Genomic DNA, 27,251 nt, shown 5'->3' on the forward strand with positions numbered 1-27,251 from the left:
TAATTTATAATGGTAGCTATGAATCCATTCACACTGTGAAATAGTGCCAAACACTTTGATTCCAATTAAGTGCTGAAGATTTAACTGTGTGAGTCTTCCAACCTACACTTTTCATTTTGGTTATTGCTTGTGGGACATTTTCTATTTTAATAAATCCTTGGCTACTTTCTCTTTCTTATAGTTTTTTTTTTTTTTTTTTTTACAAACACAGGCTAGAAAACTGAACAGTTGCATAAGCTGTACTGGTTAAAGTTGTAGAAGAGAATTAATTGAATTTTGAAAACAATGCTTTTAAAATCGGCCCTGTTCTAATCTTGCCTAAGATAACAAGGATTTAGATTAAGCTAAACCAACTAAGGCGATTGTAAAAGAAACTAGGTGTCTGTCCTAAATGGTTTTTCTCCTATTTAACTAAATAAGATTTCAAAAAGAATTTAGCTCAGTTTAGGATATAATTGTTCCTTTTAACAAAGACTGGGTTCATGTGTTGAGTGTCAAAAGGAAGAATCAGATTTACAAAGCAATAGAAAAGAGATCTTGCTTGGCAACAAAGCTACTTCCTGTCTCAGCGAGTTCTCAGGCAAGTAAGGAGCTTTCTGAGCCTTCTGTTTGCTCCAGCCAAAAAGATTCTATTAGGCAAATATCATCTATATTGTCTCTATACTGTCTTGATTGACTGGTTAATCTGACACGACAAATAAATGAATAAATCTATATTGTCTGTGCTGATATCCAGATCAGTGAACGTATGATCTTATGATCTGGCATTTTTGCTGATAGCCAGGACTCTCCATACCAATTTCTGCCAGCTCTTTCTGGAGCAATCTGAAGCCCTGTCACATGACATAATTATAGCAATATGATTACACTTTAACTGTCATGGCCACATCTGTGGAATCCTGAGCTCTCTGGCTGTTAAATCTATGCTGCAAACCCTAGGGTTGCATAGGATGTTGTCATTGCTGTAAACATAGTCCTCTAAATGCATAGTGTGGAAAGGTCTCTGTATTATTATCAATTATCTAGGATAGGAAGAGACTGCCTCATTTTGGGGACTGTAAATGTAAATAAACAAGCTTTACCACAGTTTCTGAACCAAGATATACCCTGCAGTATAATAAAGTGTCACTCGGGTTTGTGTAACAAGTAACACTATCTTTACTTCAGTTTAAAACGTCAAACAGGGCAACAATATATACAGCAGTCTCTCTGAATTCACACAGAGAACAGAGGGAATAAATAGTCCCTTTAAACAGTCTTTAAATATGCCTCATTTGCTTTATAAATAATCAGGCTTCTGATAGTTGGCAGCCATTCCCTTCCTGACTGTTTTCAGTCAGCACTCTTCCCTCTCCAAGGTGAAAGTGACAGTTAAAACCATTTGTCTCAGCAGCAAGCTAGAGACAGCAGCCAATCAGAACTCCAGCTCCTGACACGCTCAGCCAATCAGTTGCCGACACATGTCTTTCCAGTCAACCCATTACATCATAGCATCCTTTTACAAATCCCCACAACCACAGGCACCTCAAATTCTTAATATATTAAATAAGTATTTGGATATTGTAATTGCAATCTATTTTGAAGGGAAATTTAATAAAAGGCAGACAGGGTATAACTAAAATAACCTTGTTCCTCATTATTTACTTTGTAGTTTATAGATCAAAATTGGAGAACTTATATCAACCAGGCAGTTCGCACTCCATTGTCCATAAATTCCACCCAAAATGACAAATGTTAAGGATCATGAAAGTGATAGTCAAAAATATCTGGAGGAATTGAGGCTCTCCAACCCTTTTATAGACCGAGCCTCATGCTGGCTGATACTCAAAGAGACCCAGCCAAACACTGAGTGTAACAAGGGCTTGATGTACATTGCTAAAATCACGGAATGCTTCCTCTTTCCCAAGCAACTTTCCAACCATATAAGCAGATGTGGATACTTTTTTCCCCCTTTGTGAGAACATTTTTTCATGTGTGAGTGTTGTGGAGAATGTGTTCTGGAGTTCACAAGCACAGTATGTCCCGTTATTCTCTTTTTTACTTGCACAGTGGATACTCCAGAAGGGAGTTCTTGGTAGGATCTGCATTACAGCATGTTCAGAACCTTTCGTGAATCTGCTTTTGTTTATTTTTGATCCAGATCAGTTGCTGGAGCGCCACATTAGTATTTTAAGTTTGACACTGAGCTAGTCTTGCAAATCGTATACAAAGGTAAAACAGAGTAAGGAGAGATCTTGGAATGGTAGAGTGAGCCTCTCATTGGCTGACACTAAGTCTAAAAAGGATTCATCCCCAACATCCCTCTTCCCCCAGCGTTACAGGTGAAGAAGTGGAACAGAGGGCACTTCTAGACAGCATCAAAATGTGGGACAAATAATTGGGGCAAAAGATCACAGGACCTGACAGCAAGTCCAAACATAGACCTCTCAGTCCCAGTAAATAACCCCCTGTCATCCTAATACCTTTGTTTGTAGCAGATTTTTAGAAAGCTGCAAGATGGATAGGGGACATCCAGTGGAAGCTTGCTTTTTAAAAAATTGACCCTCCAAGATGTGCTGGACCTGATATGCGCTCTTGCATATATCTAAATGTACACACAAGCAGATTTATTATTATCTCTTCTTGCTCCACTGTAAATCCAAGCTCTGTTTAATTTCATAGAGATCAGAACAAAGGAATGTTTGAAAAGAGTTCCCATTGTAATTGTTTTCCGTTTGTGTCCATGGCTCCATTTATTTACAGCCCAGATAAGCTGTTTTGAGATTTTAAAATGTGGCCATGTACTGGAGCAATCCATAACAGGATATATTAATGAAATCACATGTTTTCCTTGATTGCAGGGATATACAGTCATGTGCATATGTGATTTTTTTTTGTGGCCAAAATTGGGTTTTAAGCACATATTTTTCAGCTATTAATCAAAATCAGCGCACATTTCTGTGAAATGTCATTTAGAGCCCCTCCCCTTTTATCCCGTTTTCTTCCGCATTTTAGTGCATGTGCAAAAGGACCCTATAGGTGATCCTTGAATCTTGAGTCAGCAACCACTAAGGTTTCAACACAGGACTAGAAATGGGGCTGAAAATTCATCAAAGGGGGGCAGTCTACATGGACCTGAAAATCTATTTTCAAAGAATTTGAAATCTGTTTCTCTTTTTAAAAAATAAAACAAGCAAGAAGATAATTTCTGATAGAGAGGCTCTCTCTTACTGAATCTTTTGGCCAGCAGTTCTGCAAATTTGCCCTGTCATTAAGATGCTCCAGTGACATCAGCTGACCTTTGCAATGAGTGCAGTTACAGAGCAAAATTTATCACCTTGTTTGTGTAACTGACCCTTTGGAAAGCTGGCAATCTCAATTAAAGGGGAAAAGCCAACTCAAACTACACAGCAAATTTAGCATCATGATAAAAATAAGAAAGCTAACATTTGAGACTGGCATTGCTTATCTTTTGTCGCTGCGTTAACTGTTTGCACATCTAGTTACTATAGTGACTAAAAAGAATGACAAAATAAATAATAGTTGGCTAGTGCCTGCACACAAATCATCTCCTTTCTGCTCTGTGAAATATGATAAGTCTGTTCTTCATCTGGAGAAAATGGTAAGCGGAACATGAATAGTAAGCTGAGCTTTGGGCTTGGCAAGAGACTTCATAATACTGAGAAATAGAGGTATATTATGCAGTGCTTAATGGTTATTTCCACAGCAATAAAGATTGTATTGTACACGCCTATTTCTTCACAAAACTGTTAACAGTATTATTATTTTTTCTTCTTCTTTCTTTTTCATTGATTTCTTAAATTTTCTACTATCCTATAACCTAATGTTCTCCCACTTTCCTTGTAAACTTAAACGAAAGTTGATATATATATGCTTTGATATTTTTTCTTTCTTTCCTTCTTTTATGTATATGTATAACCTAATAACATTTCTATTAAAAAAACAGAGGCCCCCATCTATTCTGCCATATAATGAATTATATGAGTGTTGACCAGTGGTTCCCAACCTATGGTTCGTAGACCACCAGTGGTCCGCAAGAACTAAAATATTGTTTGTGTTTTCGGTTTGTGTTTTTGGTTTTTCTTTATTGTAATTGTCATTTGGGCTTGGCCTCATCTAAGCCGCTCCGAGTCCCCATCGGGGAGATGGTGGTGGGATATAAATAAAGTTTATTATTTATTCTTATTGTAAATATGGTCTGTGGCCTCACCGTTACTACACCATTGCAATGAGAGCAACTGGTTTTGCGAAACCCACTTATAGTGTTGAGTCAATGGGAATGTCAGGAGGGGAGAGGCTGGCTACCCACAAAAGGCACAACAACAAGCCTCCTGACTGCTGCTTCCCCTCCTCCCTCCCCCTGAGTGGAGCCATTCCATGTGGCACCTGGAAACGGGGGTGCCTTGGTTTCTTTGTTTTTAGGCCTGTTCCTGGCATTATTTGGGGTGCTGATTCAGAAAATTGCATTGGATAGACCACATCAGCTTTAGATTATTAAATATGGTTTTCTGTGGGCGAACAGATGGCAACTATTGGATGGCATATGTTCTGTATCAAAAACTAGATCTGATGTGGTCTATCCAATTCAATTTTCTGAATCCGCACCCCAAACAACTGAACAGAATCTAGAGTCGACCAAAAACTGATTTGTAACCCTTTTGGTACTAATGTTGGAGAGTGGTTCCTAGTCAAAGTGGTCCCTGGTGAAGTGGTCCCTTGGTAAAAAAACAAGATTGGGAACCACTGATGTGGACTCATAATATTGTTTAGCTTTACTGAACTACAGCTCCTCTGGAAATCTTGAGCACTGAAGGATAGCGGAAAAAGGTTAAAATTGATAAACCACTTTATTATATGTAAATATTATTGATTAATTAATTAATTAATTTGCAATCTGAATTTCAAATGTAGTCTTTATCTCCGGTTTGCATTTTAAATAGTTTCTCTTGGCTAGAGATCAGTCATTTCATCAGGAAACCCATGGCTGAGTATTAAGAATAGCCTACAAAAGTTACTGTGACATAAGTTCACTAAATTTTATACATAGAGCTTTGTTCACTTGTTTGACTTTTTGCCACTTTTCTGTAATGTGAAAACCATTTTAAGGCAAATAAGCGATATGTCCTATATTTGAGCCATCAAATCCTCTGTGAAAATGGGCTACTTTTTTCTTTTGTACATTTTAAAAAAGATCACTCTGTTGGCTATTGTATTGGATCACACATCGGACACTCCCCAAGTGTCTAGGACTGTGTGATGTATTGGCGAATAATGCGTGCAGATCCCAGTAAAGGTGCCTTCAGCAGCTGGCAGATGGTAATTTTGTCAGCGCCGATTGTGTTTAAGTGCAGGCCAAGGTCTTTAGGTACTGCACCCAGTGTGCCGATCACTACTGGGACCATTATTTTTATTATTATTATTATTATTATTATTATTATTATTATTTAAGGTAGGGGTGTCAAATTCATTTTCACCACATCAGCATTATGGTTACTCCAAAGGGTTGTTTGTAATTGTAAGATTGTATAAATGTAACTACTCCTTAACATATTGCTAAATGACCCAAGACGTTATCACACACCATTCTCATCTATTGATCACATTCTGAAAATAACAACAAACACAAAACAAAAATGCAAGCATAACCATTCAAATGTATTCAGATTCAAGTTTTTAAAATGCTTACCATTTTCCTATGGTCGGTGTGTCTATACCTCACAGGCCACATAAAATGAAGTAGTGGGTCAGATCCGGCCTGTGAGCCTTGAATTTGACACATGATTAAGCTGTGATAATTCCCTTTGCACTACTTTTCTGTGTTTACCTTCACTTGCAGAATTCTTTGCATTTGGATAATTAAGTGACTCTCTTCCTCATCCTCCCATTTTAGCCTCTCACTCCCACCCTTCTTCCAATTCCGTTTCTTGTAAGGAGCTGTTCCCACTCCCCTTCACATTACTTCCTGCCGCAACTGGCCCGCAGAGGTAACAGAGGTATAATAGTGCATAGTGCACTTAACTCTGTTCTGCAGTGAGTCACACACTTTAATGGGTTCGGTAAGGTTACAACTTTTGGAGAGAAAAAAGATATAGCTAGCTAAACTCATGCCCTATTTCTCTGGCCCATCTTCTCTGTCCAGAAGAATTTGAGATTTGTTAGATGTTTTGTCTTTTGAAGAGAAGAGGCCATAGGTTCAACTTGGGATTTCTGACTACTTGAAAATCTACTTCCACTCCAAATCCTCAAGCAGTGTCATAGTGCATGCGTAACATATGCTCTCCCACTGGCCTCTACAGATTGCTCTTCTTTACTTTGTAGGGATTCAGATTTGTAAAAACAGATTCCTTCTAGGCTTCCAGGCTCTCAAAACATTTCTGATTAAGAATTCTTCACTCTGGAATCACTGACTGATCTTCGTAACTGGCCATACCTCATGTATTGCCAAACTTGCAGTGGCTCAAGTCAGATCTAGCACAAATAAACATGTGTAGGAAGAGATTTCATGCTTTATGGCAATCTTTTACAATCTGATAGTCTCTAGACCAGTGTTTCTCAACTTTCCTAATGCCGTGACCTCTTAATACAGTTCTTCATTTGTGGTGACCACCAACCATAAAATTGTTTTCATTGCTACTTCATAACTGTAATTTTGCTATTGTTATGAATCGTAATGTAAATATCTGTTATGTTGGGTGGATTTTCATTCACAGGACCAAATTTGGTACAAATACCCAATATGCCCAAATTTGAATACTGGTGGGATTGGGTGGATTAGTTTTATCATTTGGGAATTGTAGTTGCTGGGATGTATAGTTCACCTACAATCAAAGAGCATTCTCAACTCCACCAATGATGGAATTGAACCAAACTTGGCACACAGGACTCCTATGACCAACAAAAAAATACTGGAAGGGTTTGGTGGGCATTCACCTTGAGTGGGCATTGACCGCTAGATGTATTGGACTTCCACTACCAACAATAATTATAGTAGTCCATCCGGAAGAAAAGTCCATTTTGGGGGAAAACAGCACCTTGGATAGTTCCCATAAACACTCCCATACTGGAATCCATAACATCCATTGTTGATTCCCCATGCTGAAGCACCAAATGCACTGGCAGCTTCTGGCAATATTTCACCTAATGATGCTGCAAAAGAGCCAATTTAGGAAGACAATTGCAAATCTTGTGACATTTGCCTTCTTCTGAAGCTGAAAGAATGTGTCTTGTCCAAGGTGAATTAGTGAGTTTCTGTGGCTGAGCATGGATTCAAATTTGTTTAATTCATAAAATAAGAAGATGAGAAACTCATCTGTTCTCATCCAGAGATGAGGGTTTTTTTTGTCTCCTTTGATTACCTGAATCATGACAAACCAACAGTAAAGCCAAGCCAAAGATAGATGTATTTTCAAATACAATATGGTTTTATATTATCTTGAATATGTAATCATTTTCTGGGACAAAAGCAACCTGAGTATGTATGTGAGTTCACTATAAAAATGAAAGCTTTATCAGGGCAAGGGACCACTTTGGTTTGTTTCTTCTGTTTTTGTCACGCCAACCACTGGATGGTGCTGTGCTCCTTGGCTAACAGAGAGAATCCCTTTCAGCATAAATCACTCACTAAAAGCATGCGAGAGGCCTCTCTGTTCCTGCGGCACCCGGCTTTTTAATGGTAAAATACATCTTTGTTCTTTGCCTGACCTGAAGAGTGACATCCCTGCCTTTCTTCCCATTGCACTGTAGCGGCTTGACTCACAGGCTTTGACACAAGCCAGATGGCTGCGATTGGTAGGCGCACAGGCTGCCTGGCACTACAGTTGATGAGACAGAATAGGAAGACGTTTTATGATCAGCTGCGGGAGCACAATAAGACTGCAGCTTTGCTAGGTAATTACATTTTCACTGTGCACTTTTATTCCTCATGGTGAAGGTTGCTGGGAGGACGGGGCGGGATTACATTTTTATTTGTGTGTTTGGAATGTGTGGACCTTTGATCTTTTATTAGTCAGTAGTCTGTTCCAAAGGAATGCTGTTCTTTTTTTTCTCCCTTTCTTTTTGCTTTTTAAGGAAACCAAAAAGTAGTTCTGCAGTCTCTCGTGAAAATGACATGTTTATTTATGAACAATGGTTCTCTCAGCCTGTTCGTTTGGTATTTGCCTTCTCCCTCTTTCCCCTCCTGCCCAACTCCCACTTTTGTTTCCATTTAGTAACAGGAATGTTTGGATTCTGAAGTTTTGAAGTCAGAGTTCAGGCATGTTACAACCAGGGGGTTTGTTGTCAGATGGCAAACATTCATTTTGTAATGCAGAAAAAGCAATAAATGACTTCCCCTCTTTTTTTATCAGCGGTGTGTGTGTGGCGTGGAACAGAAGAGGCAATTGTCTTCTGTATTACGTAACACACACACACACACACACACACACACTATTTGGATCCAATGTCTGCTTGAACAATAAGCCACTCATTCAATGGTTTCTGAAACAACTTCTCTTCTGCTTTTGAGGGAAAATTTCCTAAACACTGTAGTCACTGGTATTGGTAACCGCAGAAAATTGTCCAGAAGCAAGATTACTAACTGGAGCGAGTTACAAGGAGTGGTCAACTCCCCTGTTTAAATAGCTCCACTGGCTACAGATCAGCTTCCAGCCCCAATTCAAAGTGCAGGTTATCACCTACAAAGTGCTAAACAGTTCAGGACATGCCCATCTTCACAATCGCATATTCCCCTACGAACCCGCACAAGCTCTAAGATCGTCTGGGGAGGCCCTTCTCTCGCTCCCACCTCTGTCTCAAGCATGGTTGATGGGGATGAGGGAGAGGGCCTTCCCGGTGGTGCCCCCCCCCCCCCGGTTCTGGAACTCTTTCTCCAGGGAAATTAGACTGGCCCTGTCCACTTTTTGCAAGGGCCTAAAAACGTGAATGTTCCAATGTTCCTGTGAGTGAACAGCTCACCAGATAATTGATCCCCCTAACTGTAATTTACTCCTGCACTTTATCACTGTTCCCTACCCTATAGACCTGGTGCTCAAAATGCCAAATGACATTAACCTTCCAGCCCCAACTATTATCGGCTTGTGCACTTTTCCACCAGCCTCTGTCCTGAAACTCTTGCACAAGCTCCTACACCTCCTACACCTATTACGGTACAGGCTATGGATTGTTTTATGATGTTGTGTTATGCTATTATGATGTGTTTATTTTATCTTTTTAATTTCATTGCATCATGTTTTAATCTATGTTTGTTGGTTTGTCCCCATGTAAGCCGCCCCGAGTCTCTTCGAGGAGATGGAGGCGGGGTATAAAAATAAAGTAGTAGTAGTAGTAGTAGTTACTATTATTTGTGCTAGAGGGACATGGTGGCTTTGCTTGAATGACTGACATCCAACCTTACATTGCTCAGAGTTTGAGAAACTTCAGAGAAGATTTCACTGTAACCTCCTGAGGATCTTTCTGCTCTTTGTAAGCATGTAGAAGGTTTTAGAGGCTTAGAGATATGATATGATCAGGTATCCATGACAGAGGTCCCTACAGCCCAAGTCTGTGATATGTTTTGCTAGAAGATGACCATAGTGTTATTCTGAAAGGCCAAGAAATGATAGAGAGGGGTTCTCTCAAGGTATTTTGTGAGTCCTCCAAAGTAATGCTGTGTGGTATTCTTCTACTGAAAGTTGTTCATTTCAATAAGGTTCATCATTATCTGCATTTCCACAGTAAGTCCAGGCATGTATACTCCACAGATATGGGGGTCATACTGCAAGCTATTTTGGTGAACTTTATGCCCAGAAGTTGCATGATATTACCTCCCATAATTATTCATTTGCCCAACTAGTACATCAGAGAATTAGTAAGGAGAATATAGATGGCATTTCCCCAAAAACAGATTGCTCAGATTCTTGTACACATTTTGGTGAAGGTATGAACCTCAGCTACTTCCCATCAATCTGATTATGCTTTAAACTGTGAAACTATAGTAGTGCATGACATTACTGCCAAGATGTGGATTGCATGAATATACTACTGATTTTTAAACTCTATGTAATATATAATTTTTTTTGAAATATCTTGCTAGCCACATTAAGATGAATGGGAATGTCACAAGTATATAGTTGTAAACTTGCATAACATATATTCATTCTAGGTTTGCCACCTCTCACCACTCCCACTTATACCAGAATTTGTGGCATTACAGATAAATAATCTTCCAGCAGTTTTTTTAAATCCACAAATGAAACTTTTTTAAAAATCAAAAGAGGAGGCAGTATTATTACGTTGTACATAATAAGGAATGTACGAAACCCCTATGAAAACAGCTTCACTGGTTGCCGATAAGTTTCTGGTCCCAATTTAAGGTGCAGGTTATGACCTACAAAGCCCCAAAATGGTTCGGGTCCTGCCTATCTTCGGGATTGCATCTCCCTATATGAACCGACACAGGCTCTAAGATCTGCCGGGGAGGCCTTCCTCTCACTTCCAACACCGTCACAAGTGTGGCTGGTTGGGCATGAGGGAGAGGGCCTTCTCAGTGGTAGCTCCCCCATCTTTGGAACACCCTCCCTGAGTAAATTAGGCAAGCCCCCAAACTTTCCTCCTTTTGTAGGGGTTTGAAGACCTGGATGTTCCAGCAAGTTTTTGAGAATGATTAGTCCCTAGACTTTAGGTCCCCAGATAGTACTCTGTTCTACACTTCATCCACTTCCCTGACCCTATGATATGCTGTTTGCACTATCCCTTGCCCAGCCTTTTTATAGTTGGCCACACCCATTTTGTATTCCTGGCCATTGTGTTGTTGAACCTCAACTGATGAAGCAATTGGTTTTAACATTTTTATTTTTGCTTTGTTTTAGCAGGATTTTTGTATTTTATGATGCTTTCATTTTTGTTATTTTGTTTATTAAGTTAAATTAGGTTGTTTTTTCATATTGTCTATTTGTTTGTTTTGATGTAATTTGTCTGTATGGTTTTCTTTCTGGCAATTGAATGTTTGTGTTCCATGTTGGAAACCACCCTGAGTCTCTTTGGGGAGATAGGGCAGCATACACATAAAGTATTATTATTATTACTATTATTAACTCAGTACCAGATAGATTTTGTAGTCTTATCCAACTCTGTGAATCTACCCACACAGTAATAGACATGTTATTATAAATATCAAATTGCTTTCTTAATTACTGGCATTGGTGAATAACAGAATAAATATATTTCACAGTCCTGGATGCCTGTTGGGAATCCCTCTGCCAGTTTTTATTATCAGAAATAATTTTGCTTTGATTTTTGTGGTGGGCAGAAAACTATCCCAAATGCACGAAACCTGCTCACAGAGACAACAATTGGCTGTTACCTCTGGCCCCTTCGTTGTCTTATTTTGTCTAAAAGCAGTTACCAAAGGTGATGCAGCACCACTTTATATAGGCCATGATGTGTTGATGTGCCCTACAGAGGCTTACCGCCCTTGCTTACATTTACTCTACACAGAATTCTTTAAAAAAAGAAACCTTAAAAAAGAGAGGCATCATCACCTGTCCACCACACCATGCTGTGAGATATGTTATTGTGAAATAGTACTTTCCTATTGTGTCCTCTCTTTTTTCCTTTTTGCTAGTGTTACGGCTAACAGAAAAACAAGTTTTGCTTGGTCTTTCATATTCTTGGTAATACAGTAAATATTCTTTTTTTGGGGGGGGGGGGGTTACAGCAGAAAGATCTTTTTGACTGAGCTCCTGGAAATAGCACTGAAAGAACAAAACTACAACCTGAGAAGAGAGGTGTTGTCTGCAAAACATCTCTTCAGGGGCCCTCCACCATCATCAAGGGGACAAGCCATGGGATATCTATTAGCACCACAAAAGTCTAGAGGTTTCAGAACAGAATCTGTGAATTAATACAATATTTTGGAGACCACACAAAGTTAAGTCTGAAAGGAGGAAAGTGTGGTGTGTGGCAAGATCATGGGTGACATCATGGGAAAACACCTGTTGGCTCCTTACAGCAAAATGCTTCTATTCCAGATTTACACTCCTGGGTGAAAAAACAAGATTTGTATGTTTTAATATATCTCAGCTACACAACTTTTCAGTTCCTTCATATAATTTTCTTTATCGCATTTCTCCTCCAAGTACCTCCATTTATTGTGTTTTGGGTTCCTCTATTTATAGATGATTCCATTTCTTGCTGGTTTTTATTTTCAAAGAATGTAATTCTAGGATTTGAGAAATTTTAAGATGCCACATCTTATGTAACACTGGATGTCCCAATATTTTCTAAAGAATCTGGAGCATGTCCTAATTATACTAGATTGAAAGGGCTATATTTTCTTTCTCAATTTATCATGTAATCACTTTTCCTTTAATTGCCTTTTTTTCATCTTTATAGCTTAGTAAAGTCAGTGTTTGTTCACTGAGATGAATTATGTTGTGGTAATTTTAATCAAGCATAAATCAAGGAATGAGAAAAATCCACTCGTAAGTGTGTATTTGGAATATTAGTCTCATATTTTCCTTTCATTAGAAGGAATCATAACCATTTGCTGCGACTGTTTCTAACATTTTTGATGTTTTAATTTTATTTTCATCTTTTTTTCCCTTACTCAGCTCTTGCCCCTGTTCTTTGCCTCTGGTTGTGTTGGTGAGGATATTACAGTGATGTCTGCATTCAACCTACTGCATTTGGTGACAAAGAGCCAGCCGGTGGCCCTGAGAGCCTGTGGTCTTCCCTCAGGTTGAATGGGTGCTACTTGTTGTGGTCGTATACACGGCGGTTCCTCTTAGCAGAATGGGTGCCTCTGCTACAGTAAATGATATCACAAATAAATAAGATGGTAAACATTTGGGAGGTGGAAGTCTTTCTTTAAAGATATACAACAGTTTTCTTTTAAAATGTTTGGAAAATATATGTTAGCTTTTTGACCCAAACATATAATGCCATTAAAGAATGCTGATGATGTTTGCAGACCAGAATGAACACCCCCCCTCCACCACGTCAATATATAAATCCAGTCTTCTCCCTTTTCAGGTTTGACTCTTGCTGATGTGATTTTTCACAGATTTGAGTGAAATATTCTCTCTAGAAATCTCTAGGTCCTTCAGTAAAGCTAATATTTACTGGAAGTTTACTATATACTTGACTATAGAGTTACACTGAAGGACCTAGGGATTCCTGGTGAGGACACTTCTCTATTGTTCATCAGTGAAAGTTGGCCATGAAGTATGGCTGAGGGACCTAGGGATTCCTGAAGTGACATTCTCTCAGGCTAGGTCTACACTGCTCTATATCTCAGGATCCGACCCCAGATTATCTTCTTTGAACTGGATTATATGAGTTTACACTGCCAGATAAATTGGAATAAAAAGCTAATCTGGAATCAGATTCTGGGATATAGTGTAGATCCAGTTTCAGTTGAAAAATAATCTTTTTGTTCCACTTTTGCAGGTATCCCGCACCCATAACTCTAACGAATGTGGAAGATCGGCTATAACACTTGCCTTAAACAAGATATCTTACCATGAAGTTAGGCTGGAGGACATAGTGATTCCTAGGCTGGATGTACACTGCCAAGATAAAATCCAAATTATCTGCTTTGAACTGGGTTATATGGCAGTGTAGACTCATATAATCCAGTTCAAAGCAGATAAAGTGTTATTTGTTTTGATAATCTGGATTATATATGGCAGTATAGATCCAGCCCTAGAGAAGTTTGTATCATGGGAACTGGTGAAAACTTTAAATACAATTTTCAAGGAAATTGGGAGAAATGGAAGAAGAGTTATTTTAATGACTTTCTAACTCAAAGAGTTTTGGGTTTTTTTTTTTAAAAGAGAGAGATTGCCCATTGGAGAGAGTCATATTACTTCAGACAGAAATTCTTTGTAGTTAGTTCTTCAAGACATTAAAAATTAAACATGAGAAAACCTTAAAATTATGAACTATGGAAGACTGACTACAACTTTGTCGACATATCACAAAATATTTTGTGCCAGTTATCTGGAATATATACAGCTGCTTTCAATTTTTGGGGGGCACAAAATATTTGCAGTTATTTGTTCGTGCATGTTACTATTTGTTATGTAGATTAATGTAGGGTTAATGTGTAATATAAGAGTCCATTGTTTGGAAAAGATTTTGTTCCAAATACATCCGGCAAAATAACAACCGTGCAGGTTATTTCTCCAGATTTCCAGCAGATGGCACTAATTGTGTATCCTTTTGGATAACCAACGAAATAGTTTCATATGCCTTCAACATTTGCATGAAAATTGATGATAGAACTGATTGGTTTTTAAAATCCTGTTTACAAATGTATTCTGTAGATAACATCAGTATGGTCCCTAAACAAATGTGTCACTTTTAAAATAATTCCTCATAATATTTGTATATTTGTAATAGTATTGTTTGCAAACTTCTCCATGAAATCTTTGGGTATTTTTTTTTAAATCTAGATAAATTTGGAAAGGGAAAAAATGTAATTTTCTTCACGGGCTTTCTCTTTTCAAGGGAATTTTGATTGTAGGCCACGTTTATGTAGAACCTTCAAGATATTTGCTGTAGCAGAGCACCACATTCATATAGGGGCAAAACTTACTCTGCTTTGCTGTGAGTTTGCATTGTATGAGCTCACTCATATTTGAGACTTGTTCTCCCCTCCCTTTAACACTGTTGTGTTGCTTGTATCACTTTTTGCATGCAGTAGAAAGCTCTCTTTCCCCTTGCTCTTACTAGTAAAATAGAATTATTTGTATAATGTTTTGTTTACAATGAAGACATTCTGATAGATGTGGATGCTTTTTAACATCACAGTGTTTATTTCTCCAAATAAAGTTTTCTTTACCCTACTGCGCAGTGTTTAATTGCTTGCAAATTTAAAAACATTGTTTAAAAACATCTGCAGGTCAGTTGTGGAAATTACAATACATCTTTATGAAGTTATTGGGCATATCATGTTTGTTCCTTTTTTTTTGTATTAGATACAACAGTTTGTTTATCAGTTTTAAATAATAGCAACGGCAACAATATTAGTGTGCAAATTGTATTTAGGACATGTAAGGTCCCCTCACATGATACTAAAATAGAAATATGGATAAAGTGATCCATGATCTCGGTTATGGCTGGGAATAGTAATATGATTAGTATTAACAGTAGACAAATATAAATGTTATGACATGACTGTGGCCTTCCAGATGTTGTAGACTTTAACTTCCATGGATCTGAAAATCGTAGGTCAAAACATCTAGTGGGACAAAAGTCCCACATCCTGCCTCATAAGGTATTTTGAGTATTTATTTGTTGCTTTGCAAATAATATAATCATTACCGTGTGTGTCATATTGTGTATCTGAGCCAGATTTCATTGGCTGGATATATATGTTGATATGTATCCCAATAGTGGGCCATTGTTTGTTATGTTCACATGGTTGCTTCTCTCTACAGAGTAAGTTGTGATCAAATTATTCCTGTATACATGAGCTTATTCAAATGCCATACAATATTGGTTATCCTGTGTGTGTGTGTGTGTGTGCTAGATACACATACAAGCCAGGCTCGCTCATTTCCCTCAATCCCCAGTTCCATAATATTGCATGGAATATATTATTGACAAGCAGTATGGATTTCTAAAATTGTGCATTCTTTAAAGTGGAATCCTTACTCATAATTCTGGCGGTCTGGAGTGCTATGCTCAGCACCTCTTTTTAACAGACCAATTGAACAAGTTCACTCCAACAGAGAGGGCAGAATTTTGTCTGATCTGGTTTTTGTGGTATTGTGCTGTCCTTCACTCATTGAGGTAAATTAGCAAAGCTCGGCAGTTAGCAGATCTACAAGAAGTAAATGAATCGAGATGACTCAAGTACCAGATATTTAGTGCCCTTTTCTAGTTATGGTCTTCTAAACATTTTGACCTTATAGTATCCAAATAATAATAACAACAACAACAATAATATGCTGCCTTGTTGTTGGCGGGGAGCGGGGAGGCTTAACTGCTTATATGATGATGAGAGCTGTGCTGGCAGTAGTGCAAACTTACCAGTAAGTTCAACCAAGCCAGAGTGGTCTCAACTGAGAAGCAGAAATAAGTGCACCCACCAGTTTAAATATGGTGAAACAAACCCTAAAGAGATCTAGACTGGCTTGGTCGTTGCCCAGGATAATAAGGACCACGGCAAGTGCTTTTCCTGGGCACCTGTTGGCAAATGGGTTACAGGAACCACGACCCACTGCTGAGCAACCAGGGTGTGGGTCTGTAAGGGCAACTGGAAGGAAAATAACTTCAAAAGCGGCAGAAATTTTCAAATACAAAAGCCAGTATAGTGCTCTTGTTTGCTGTGTACTAATCTTTTTATGTATCAAATAATAATAAAACTTTATTTGTAGACTGCCCTATCTCCCCGAAGGGACTTGGGGCGGTTTCCAGCATGTATGGCAAACATTCAATGCCAATTAGGAAATAATATACAAACAAATTACATCAGAATAGAACACATCAAATAATATAAGCAACCTAATTTTAAACTTAATAACAAACAGAATTTACCAAATATAAAAGCTTAAATAACCCGTATAGACATAATCACATAGTATAAATTTATCACAGGATAAAACATCTAAAACTAACAACTACAACCTTATAGAGAGATGGGATGGTTTCCAACAACCAACAATTGAAATCAATTCCAGTATCTAGACAAATTTTAACATATCTAGGTGAGGATGTTAAGTTGTGACGTGTTAGTCTTCTTCCTCTCCATACACTAGAGTGCATAGGTGGGGTTTTAGCAACTTTTTGAAGGCGAGGAGAGAGGGGGCAATTTTTAGTTCTTTTGGGAGAGAGTTCCAGAGTCAGGGAGCAATCACAGAGAAGTCCCAATTGTGCCCACTAGAACCAGATGCAAAAGCCTGGATCAGGGCTTTGTGGTAACATACTACAAACAACATCCCCTAGTGTGCAACTTTTGGGGTTAGTAATGCTATACCAATGTCCATTTTGGATGGTAACATTGTAAGTGGTAATATTGTTTTTCTAAATGCACGGAATAAATTATTGCACACTGCTTACTCTTTCTTGTTGTTTTCTGGGGCATTTGGGAGGATCCTGAGGAAATGTGTTCAAATTTTAGGCTATTTTCTTGTTTTTATGTGGCTTATTTTAGGGGGGAAATCAGAAAAATTGAGCAGATAACACAAGGACTAACTGGAAATAGTTCATCTTTGTAATGTTTATGGTAGAAGTTACATTGGGAGACTTTAATTACATTATCTTCAAGGAATAGCATTCCCGTTTGCTCAAAAGCTGGAGCAAATTCATTATGAATTCCATGATTAGTAGGACCTGTGTATCCAAGTACAGATCAAGGATTCCAGAAGTCTTAATTCATCCCCAAAATGCTTACAGAAGTTGTTGAGTCCCACTGATCAGCTTCAAATTGTCCACAGATCATCAATAGATCTTGATTATCTTCAGCCTATGATTAAATTATAGACAACAGTACAGTCTAATGTAACTGAAGTGCTTGGATTTATTTTATTTTAATTATACTCCATCTTTTCCCCAGCACAGGATTCAAGGAAACTTGAAGCTCTGAGACATTATTTTCAGTCTTGAAATTAAATTCTATCATTATTCCTAAAGCACCAAAGGCTTTCTCATGTATGTTTAGAAGAGAGGACTTAAATTTTCAAATATAGTTTCCACAGAGCTGGAAGAGAAAAATGAGTAGATACAAAAGAAGGCTTGAGCTATTCAAAACAGCTATTTTTCTTCTAAAACCTGTTTTTGGCTTTAAGGCTGGTAAGCATTTAACAGAATACTTTTAACAAAGAATTCTGGAAGGAGGCTGAAGAATAGAAATTGACTGCTAGGGATAAATAAATAAAAATTCAGAAAACAATTTAAAAAAATGTCCCAGTGAGAGGTATGATGTTAAGTTTCTTACTAATTTAAATTCTTCCTTTATATGTGTTTTTGAAAGCTACTATTCACCTGCTTTAGCAAGTTTTTAAAAATAGAAATTTCATTCAAATGTTTTAAACTTTTGTTTAATTTAGCTTTTTAATTCTATTGTGCTTTCAAAAGGTTGTATGTTGCTTTGGATAGGTGATTAAACTTTAGTGAAGAAACCCTTTCCTCATGATAACTCTTTCAGGAGTGACTTTAATGTAGCACTCCAGGCCTGGAAACATCTATGACCAGTGACCACCGTACCACACAAAAGTCCAGGAATATGAGCAAACAGTTTATACTTTAAAAAGCAGGAATAAAAAAGGAAGATATATAATCCTAATATGTTTAGTAACAGATGATAACCAAACAATAATCCAAATGTCTCATAAAGTTCCAGAGATACCAAAACTCTAGGAACAGTCAGAAATCACAGGCACGGGATAACTCTACAAGCAGAAAGATATAACTTGTAAAACTTGAACAGGAGTACATGAACAGGAACATAGAAAACTTCCGGGATATTAAAATCCAAAACCAAGGCTTGACTTGAACTAGGAATCAGAAAACTTAGGCTTAGCTTCTCAGTATTGCCTGAATTGTCTTTAAGGTAAACAACTTGTTGTTTGATAGACACCCATGAAAGCAGTATATCTTCCATGACTTTTCTTCACAACTTTCCCACGTAATCTCTCAGACCAATGTACTCTATTTTTCGCTCCAATTTGTAAAGCAAGACTTTTGTTAATCTCCATAGTTATATGTGGTTTCTCTTATGAACCCTCCTTATCACTCACTTCACTCGATTCCTTGTCTGCTCTTGCTCCTTCTGGCTCCTCTGACTGACCTTGAGGCCTTGCACATTCTGAGCCAGTTTTTTCAGAGAGAACCGTCATTTCCCAAACCTGAATTTCCCAGACTTTGAGGGCCCATCACTTTGAGCCACAGGAAAGCCCACAATCCTTTCTAAATCATCAGTTAAACCATCAGCCTCTGGCTGATCTGCAACATTTAAATCATATGTCATGAATAGCCAGGTTTTTGTTTTCAATCTTTTAAAAATACTTTTTATTCAAGTGCTCTTTTTTGGCTAATTTGGTGGGCTGATATGTAAAACATTGCCACCTGTTCTGATCCACTGTGGATTGGAGATCATTATAACTTAAGTTATGTAATAAAGCAACATTGTCCTCTCTACAGGTTTTCAACTTCACTCCTCAGTTGCTGGCGAATATTTATTTGTTTATGCCATTTCTACCCCTCCTTTCTCGACTCTGGAGGGGACTCAAGGCAGCTTTATAACATAGGCAGTTAATCAATGCCATTAAAACAATGTAAAATTACAACAAACATTTAAAATAGGATTATAAAATACATCAAAACATTTAAAACATTAAACTAATATCATCACTATTCATAATCACAATCCGGGCCATTCCATAATCGTAATCTAGAATATAGTGCTGAATCTTCCTGTTGATTTTATATAAACTTTGGAAAAACTTAAAATTAAAGAACACAGCATTGACTACAATTAGGCCTTATCTGCTCGACTTCTTGAAATAAGCAATATTTTAAGAACATTTTAAAAGTGCAAATCTCGTTTACAGTTCGGAAACAATATTTACATTAAAGGTTGGAAAGCCAGGATATAGGAAAACCTTGCTAATTTGGAAGGTGACCTTTATGTGCACCAAAACCCAATAATTTGTCAGTGAAGACACAGGGCACATTCCTGCATTTTTTTTGTGAGTAATTCTTCAGTGATACTTGTAAGACAAAGAAAAAAACCCTGAAATTAAATATTTAGCACATGACAAAATTAGATTTCAGCTAACAAAAGGAAGAGTAGGCCTTGAAACCCTTGCAATAAAATGAGGCTTCTGCAGCTGTTAAGGAAAGAGTTCCCAGCAGAGAGAAAAACTTTAAAAAAAATGCTTAGATCAGTTGTGTCTAATCTCTGGCATTTAAAAAGTTCCTTTTCAATACCTTGCATCTAAAAGCTAAACTCTAAATGTCTAGTATTTATTTCTTTCACGTGTTTTTGATTTATTTGTTTCTATCTGCCAAAACTTAACAAAGTTAGTTGGTAGTGACTAGCAGCAGCATATATTTCTTTTATTTTTCTTCTAATAAAAAGATGGAAATGGAATAAAGGGGAGAAAAAAAGAAACATCTTTGGTTAAATTATTTTAAAGCATCTGTTCTTTAAGCTACTTTTTATGAACACTCCTTGGTAATGACTGAAGGTAAAAAAAGAGCAGAAAAGCATCCAATGTTAGGAAATTGCAATCCAATACCATGTAATTTAAACCTGCCGTTCTTCTCTTGTGCTAAATGACATACAGATGGATAGCTCTGGTCACTCTACTTTCAGAACACAATTGCTTTCTTTATGGGTATATATCTATTACTAACAAACTTTTGTGAAGACTGTTTATTTCTAATCAAGCATAAGCCCTTCAGTAATTAGAAAAATCCATTTCAAAAAAAGTTAATTTTTGGAGCCAGTTTAACTCTAACTACTTGGGAAGGTTATATTCTCTAAAACCACCTGTGCAAGTTTTAAATATAATTTTAAACAGATATTTTTCTATCCTAACCAGCCGAAATTGTGAAATTAAGAGGATTGATATGTGTCTTGGCCTGTCTACAATCCAGATATAAGTGTCTAACAAATCCACCTTCATTTTGTTAAAATAGATCAAAGCCTAAGAGAGGAAAAAATACCTGAAGTCACAGAATATTTCTAAACATGTGTGGAACATGAGTCCTGTGAAACTCATGGATTGTTGAATTGTGTGATTCTAACATTTGTATTAATATGTTTTAAATTTCACGTTTTAATGTTTAAATGTTGTTGCATTTTAGCTGTATATTATTATTGTTTTATGTTAGGTTTTTACGTATGTGAGGCATTGAATTTTGCTGTATATATGTTGGAAACCACTTTGAGTCCCCCCCCTCCCCCGGGGTGAGAAAAACAGTATACAAATGAAGTAATTAATAAATTAATTTAAAAACTTACCATCAAATACAGTTAATTTATAGTATAAACTTACATGTGACTACTCAGAAGTAAATCTTACTGCTTTCAATGGACGATTTCTCAAAAAAATAATCATGACATTCTAGATATACCTAAGTAATATGTATTTTAATACCTTAAAATATTTGGCAAAAGTATGATAGCTGGGACCCAGTTCTAGTAGCGCTATGCTGGTTGCATAATGCGGCTCTGAATTAGAGAAGGGAACACATGCACCAGACAGCACCATGTGCGTGAGAGACTGCACGCAGTGAGAGACGCAGCTATGACAGAGCCAACAAGGTAGTTCGGTAGAAGGGGGGGCGGGGCAGACAAGCATACTGATGTAGGCTATCGGGAGATCCTATGCAAAGTAGTCCAATAGAAAGGGGGAGGGGAAACAGCCAAGCATAGTGATGTAGGCTATCTGGAGATTGTATGCAAACGCGTTCAAAAACATTGTTGCATTGGAAGGAAGGTTAGAAAGGAGGGAAGAAATACGAGCAGTGGTGAAAAATGAATCAAATCTAGTCACTCTTACATTACTTCACTGTTATTCTGTCCCACCTGCGTTACATTACTTCACTGGTATCCTGCCGCAGCTGCGTCTCTCATTCAGTGCACTGTCTCGCTCACGTGTTCCCTTCTCTAGTTCAGAGCCATGTTGCGCAACCAGCGTAGCGCTTCCAGCACTGGGTCCCAGCTATCATACTTTTGCCAAATATATTTTAAAATACACGACTTTATATTTCAGCAACAAATTTCATGCTATCCTTGTGTTTGAAGGAAAGCATTCCATGAGTGAAAATTTATCTGAATCCAAGGATATGGAGACAGTGGGAGACCTTGCTCCCCAGTAAATACTGACAAAGGTGGAAGAGGTGGAAGATGGCATTTCTCTGTCCTTTCTGCTGTGAATGAGGGAGAAACACCACACAAAGCTCCAGTTAAATAATAGACGATGACCTAATGATCAGCATCTGTAATCTTTAAGGAATTGTCATACTTATCCCAGCAGTTCTCTTGCAGCCTTAGTGCAGGCAACTATCTTATCTGGTTGCCTGCGGCTCTCTTTTCCACCTAATTGTGTTTTGGTCTATTCTGTTTACTCCCTGCTAGTTCATGTATCTGGACTTCTAACCTGCAGATATCTCAGGGCTGGCTATTGAGTAGTCCTGTGCTTCTCTGCATTTTGCTCAGCTAGCCCTTGATTGACCCGGACTAGACTGAGTGTAATTCCTGTGCACCCAACTAACTGCTTCATTGGGAACTTGCAAATAATAACAAACAAGAACACATCAATAAAGTCACATAAATACATGAAAGAAGCATAAAAATACAATAAAAACTTAAAAGAAAATTAGTGTTTTCCTGCAATCATATTAGACTATAATAATTCATGACCTGATGATTACAGGCAAAAGAAATAGATAAACTCCAGAATAAATGTGATGAGTAATAATAATAATACCACCCCACCCTGAATCAAAAGATCTCAGAGTAGCTTACAAACAACATTAAATAGTTTAAAATAATAAAATAATGTAAGTAAGTTGGAAACATATTAAACAATTTAATGAGTCAAAAACAGATTTTAAAGACCATATTTGAGGGGAATTAATGAGGTCCAAAGACCTTGATGAACAGCCAGGTTTTAATTTACTACCAGGAGGAATGTATAGTTCTTTTGTACAGAATAAATAGATACAGGAAAAACAGAGAGCAAGAGAGAGAAAGTCTGGGATGTTGTAAGGATAAAATTGATTTTCTGGATACTGTGTAAAGAAAATTGAACATTTGAAAATGTGTTTATGTTTACTGCAAAAAGTTTTATACCATAATTATGGAGCTTGGCCACCATTCAAGGCAGCTAACGGCAATGTTAGAATAATACCAAGAACACGCTGCAGATAAAACATAAGCCCTTCCCCCATAAAGCAATAGGTTTATGGAGAAGCAGAATGTTCTTGTTACTTTTGGAACGATAAATGGTATTCATGATATTCATCCATAGTTCCAATATGGGCATTTGAAGACATATGATCCTACATCGTAGAGCCCTGGATCGTATTTTATTACAAAATCCACACAGAATCAGACCTACCATGTTGACATTTTCCAGAACTGTCACCTGCACAGTTATAAATTATGTCCCCAAATTTCATCCCCTTCTTGTACTAAAAACGCCCAAATAGAATGAAACAGACAAACAAAACCCAAGCGAAACACAAGGTATAAAAGAACATTCCAGCAAATTTATTTCTGTTTGCTCTTGAAATCTAATAGGCAACACATTTTTCATTCTAGAATAGGACAAACATTCTATGACAAGGCATGAGGCAGAGAAGCAGAAGAGATTTCTGACTGTAAGATTGCCTCATCCAGAAAAAACAAACAAACAAACATGAAATTTCTTCCATTACAGGGACATTGGCTTACTGGGAATATTAAACACTACTGTAGTTGTAGATCGAGTTTAATATTTCCAGTAAGAAGTCATTCTCCCATAACAAGTCACAGAAATATCCCGAAAGCCCCAGATCCCATCTGATTTTGAATTAAAGCAGAATCAGCCCTGGTTAGTCTTGGATGGGAAAACATCAACAAATATTAGTTAGAAAGAAACTGGCTGAACCACCTCTTATTATACTATAGCAAACCCTATGTTGCCATATGTCTATGAGCAACTTGAATATATATATACATATGCCTACAGCCCTTTCTTTGATTCTTAATCTATTTGGAAAATATCCTTCAATTTACACAAGTTCTTATTTAATCCTGGTGCATGGGGGTTAATACTTTCAATTTGTGTATGTTAAGTTTTTCCAATGGTATAAGACTAAACAATGGTCAATAAGCAGTGTCCTGTCCAACAAAAATTGGTGTTTCCCATAGAATTTTATTGGAAACATGTTCTTTAAAATGCCAGGCACTTAAATCTAAAGTTGAAAATTATAGCCCCTGATAACAACAACAACAACAACAACACTTTATTTATACCCTGCCACCATCTCCCCAAGGGGCTCAGAGCGGCTTACATGAGGCCATGCCCGACAACACATCAATAAAACAAAAACAATAAGCAAACAAAAGTGCTTCTGAGGACATTTTGCTGGGGATTATTTCTTGATTAAAGTATGGGTGTGTTGATTAATAGAAGTGAAATTTCCTTAACAGCATTATACATTTAAGAAGCATTACATTTTTTTCAATAGAAAAACTAAATTTGCCCAAGTGGAGAATGCTTTCATTTATATCACAAACAAATATAGATTGAAGTGCATGCTGGTTTAACAGGGAGAGACTTACAAAGGTATCAGTAATATCTATCTTTACAATAACCACAATCTTTAAAGTGCTTCCTCTACAAAAGATTGTAAAGGTAAACAAGTACCAGTTTGTGGGGGGCTATCAAAGACCCCATCTACATTGACTATTTAATGCAGTTGCAAAAGTGGTTTTACAATGCAAATGATTGCATAAGAAATCTTTTAACCAATTCGATGGTGATGACACAAACCACAGAGCACTGATTCACATTAAGGGCTTTCTTTTGTACGCTGTTGTGGGAGTTTGTTGTCTGGCCAATAACAGTTTGGAGCTGGCTCTGAACTACATTAAATGCTCAGTGTGGATGGGGCCTAAGTCAGTCCTACTTAGATTAGTGATATATGGGCCAATGCCAATCTACATGCTATTGGTTGCTGAGCTCTAGAGAGTTTTCAGGAAAGAATGAACAGTTACTGGGTTGTTACTAGTTTTCCAGGCTGTATGGCCATGTTCCAGAAGCATTCTCTCCTGATGTTCCCTCTGCATCTATGGCAGGCATCCTCAGAGATTGTGAGGTCTCCTGAAACTTCAGGAGAGAATGCTTCTGGAACTTGGTCATACAGCCCAGAAAACTCACAACAACCCAGTGATTCTGGCCATGAAAGCCTTTGACAATACAACGAAGAGTTAATCGAATGATCATGAATTTGGTGTGGATCTCAGGCATGATATTCTCCATATCAGATAGTTGAAAGACCTCATCACATTGATGAAGAAGTGTGGGGCAATCCACCAAGCTCTGGCGAATCCTCAAGGCAACTGTGCAATCCTCAAGGCAACTGTGCAATCCCGGTGCCTCATGCCCCATCTAACCTGTAGCTATGCTTTCCCATCATACGTGAGGAAGCGTCGCTGCACAGCTTTACCCTGCACTGACCCTATTGTTCTCAATTGAAGCTTCCTATGTTCTGAACAGAGTGTCCTAGAATGCTTGTGCCACAATTAATTAACGGAGCCCCGCTGGATGTTAGTGTGTTTTAACTGGGAGGCGTGGGGCTTTGTGGATAAACTGTGCTGCAAGTGTTCTAGGACACTTGTGAAGACACTTATGATGAAGTCCTAAGAAGCAATGAGCTGATTGATTCTGTGGCAGCCAAAACAATAGATAATTTTAGTATGATTACCCAAACTGTGCCATGTATGGTGTATTCTGACACCTTTATCCAAAAAGAGTAGTCCTTTCAGGCTCTAACCAGGGAGCACTCTTAATACAGGTTTCATATAGCTGAAGACCACTATAAGCCATTTTTTTATGTCGGGAACTTGGAAGTATGTCATGGTATCTTATGAAACATCGATCAACTCCTTGTTGCACTTTACCAGTGGAGTGATGGTGGATTAAAGCATGTATCTCTTGCACAATCTTCAGAAACAATTGTAAGATGAACAAGTTATCTTGAATTGTGCTTAAACATAATATGCCCACTAACTTTCCTCTACAGTACAGATGTTTTGTAAATATTCAAGCTGCACGCTTAAGTATAATTATCCAGAAGCTATGATTGAACTTGTTTAGGCTCAGGACGTACACCTTCCTGTGAAGGATATGTGAATGTAGTTATTTTGCCAATGGTTGTGACCTTTTTCCTGCGTAGAGAAAGCTTTGGCTGACTCACATTATTGCCATTCCAGTAGAGACACCTGCCTTGTGCACAGCAGACTTCTCCAAGTTGGATTGGAAGACGCAATCAGCTCTGCCACCCTTTGATGCATTAGGATTCAATCTAGCCATTGGGAAAAAGGAATGCCGAACCCGTGTTTTTGGCTCACAGCCAAAGCAATTATTAAGGATTTGAACTAAAAGGGGATTCTTTCACCCATATCTTCTTCCTTTGCAGGGTCATGTAGGAATAAAAAGAGCTGTAAGGTGGCCTTTCCCCAGGAAGAACTGAGGAAGCGGTTGACGCCTTTGCAATACCATGTTACTCAGGAGAAAGGGACTGAAAGGTAAGGAAGAGAAGTGAGGTCAATGTGAAATAAGAGACTATTCCTTCTTGGCAGGATTGCTGTTTTCTTTTCTCCAGAACTTCACATTTTAAGGGAATTCTGCACTTGTTTACTCACTTATATAAATCAACACCACTAAACAAAAGAGAAATTTGCAGTGGAGGGCAAGGTCATAGACTTCATAAATATAAAATGAACAGTATTTGGCCTCTTGGATTACATTTAGCGTCTGTTTTTGGTTTGCTGAAAAATGTGTGGAAGTAATGGTAGTTAAGAAACCCCTTTTGTTGTTATTTTGTAGGTATGGGTATGGGAAGGGGAGACACCCAGTAAGCAGAACCATAAGGGAAACAGCATTGTGCCATTAGAGCTGCAAATTTGAAGGTGGCCATTGTATGTGCAGACATTTTGGCTGGGAGACGGAGAGAGAGTAACATAATTTTGTTCCCTTCTATTCCAGTTCAGTTTCCTTTTTGAAGCACATGTGGAGAAAGTATTTATTGGCTCATTTGTGGCTGGAATGTCAAATATTTTCAATAACTGCCCTCACATGGCTTTACTCCTTGGAAGCATGCCATAAATCCTAAAAGAGGATGGGGAGGCGAGGGAGAGGAAAAAAAAAACAGAGAGGAGCTCAATCCCAAGGTCCTAACATGAATATATTTCCTCTCAGCTGAATCTAGCTTGAAGAAGTTGTCACCTTTTGCCAAGATCTAAACTATTTGGGTGTTTTGTTCTGACTGCGGAAGGTATAACCAATCCTTATCCAGCTTCCGATCCAGTAGTAGTCATGATGTAAGCTTGTTGCTATTTCAAACAATACTGTAAAGGGTCCTTTGGCCACATGTGGGGTCCTAGTGAATTGGCCACCCTTTCCGTACTGGAGTAGACTTTTAAATAGATTTTTCTGGGTGGGGATGACAGGAACCAAAGTAGCTTGTGTCTCTGAAACAGCTGGCAATGGTGTTCCTTCAAACTCAGAATGAATTTACTATTGTGTACATGTTTAGCACTATGA

General features: G+C 37.9%; 1 protein-coding gene across 4 annotated transcripts in view; it reads left to right on the forward strand.

The window, feature by feature from the left end:
* Positions 1-27,251, forward strand: part of MSRB3 (methionine sulfoxide reductase B3) — an 80,361-nt gene that overhangs the window by 11,326 nt on the left and 41,784 nt on the right. Inside the window, exons 1-3 of one of the 4 annotated variants that reach the window (XM_060777515.2) lie at positions 7,799-7,887; positions 12,588-12,714; positions 26,125-26,233. In XM_060777515.2, coding sequence (XP_060633498.2) covers positions 12,639-12,714; positions 26,125-26,233 — 185 coding nt within the window. In that variant the 5' untranslated portion in view covers positions 7,799-7,887; positions 12,588-12,638. Of the gene's footprint in view, positions 1-7,743; positions 7,888-12,587; positions 12,715-26,124; positions 26,234-27,251 lie in introns of those variants that run through there. The other 3 variants (XM_060777512.2, XM_060777511.2, XM_060777514.2) reach the window with 3 other exon arrangements.

This window comes from Anolis sagrei, chromosome 5 (assembly GCF_037176765.1).
Source record: "Anolis sagrei isolate rAnoSag1 chromosome 5, rAnoSag1.mat, whole genome shotgun sequence".
Lineage (NCBI taxonomy): Eukaryota > Metazoa > Chordata > Lepidosauria > Squamata > Dactyloidae > Anolis > Anolis sagrei.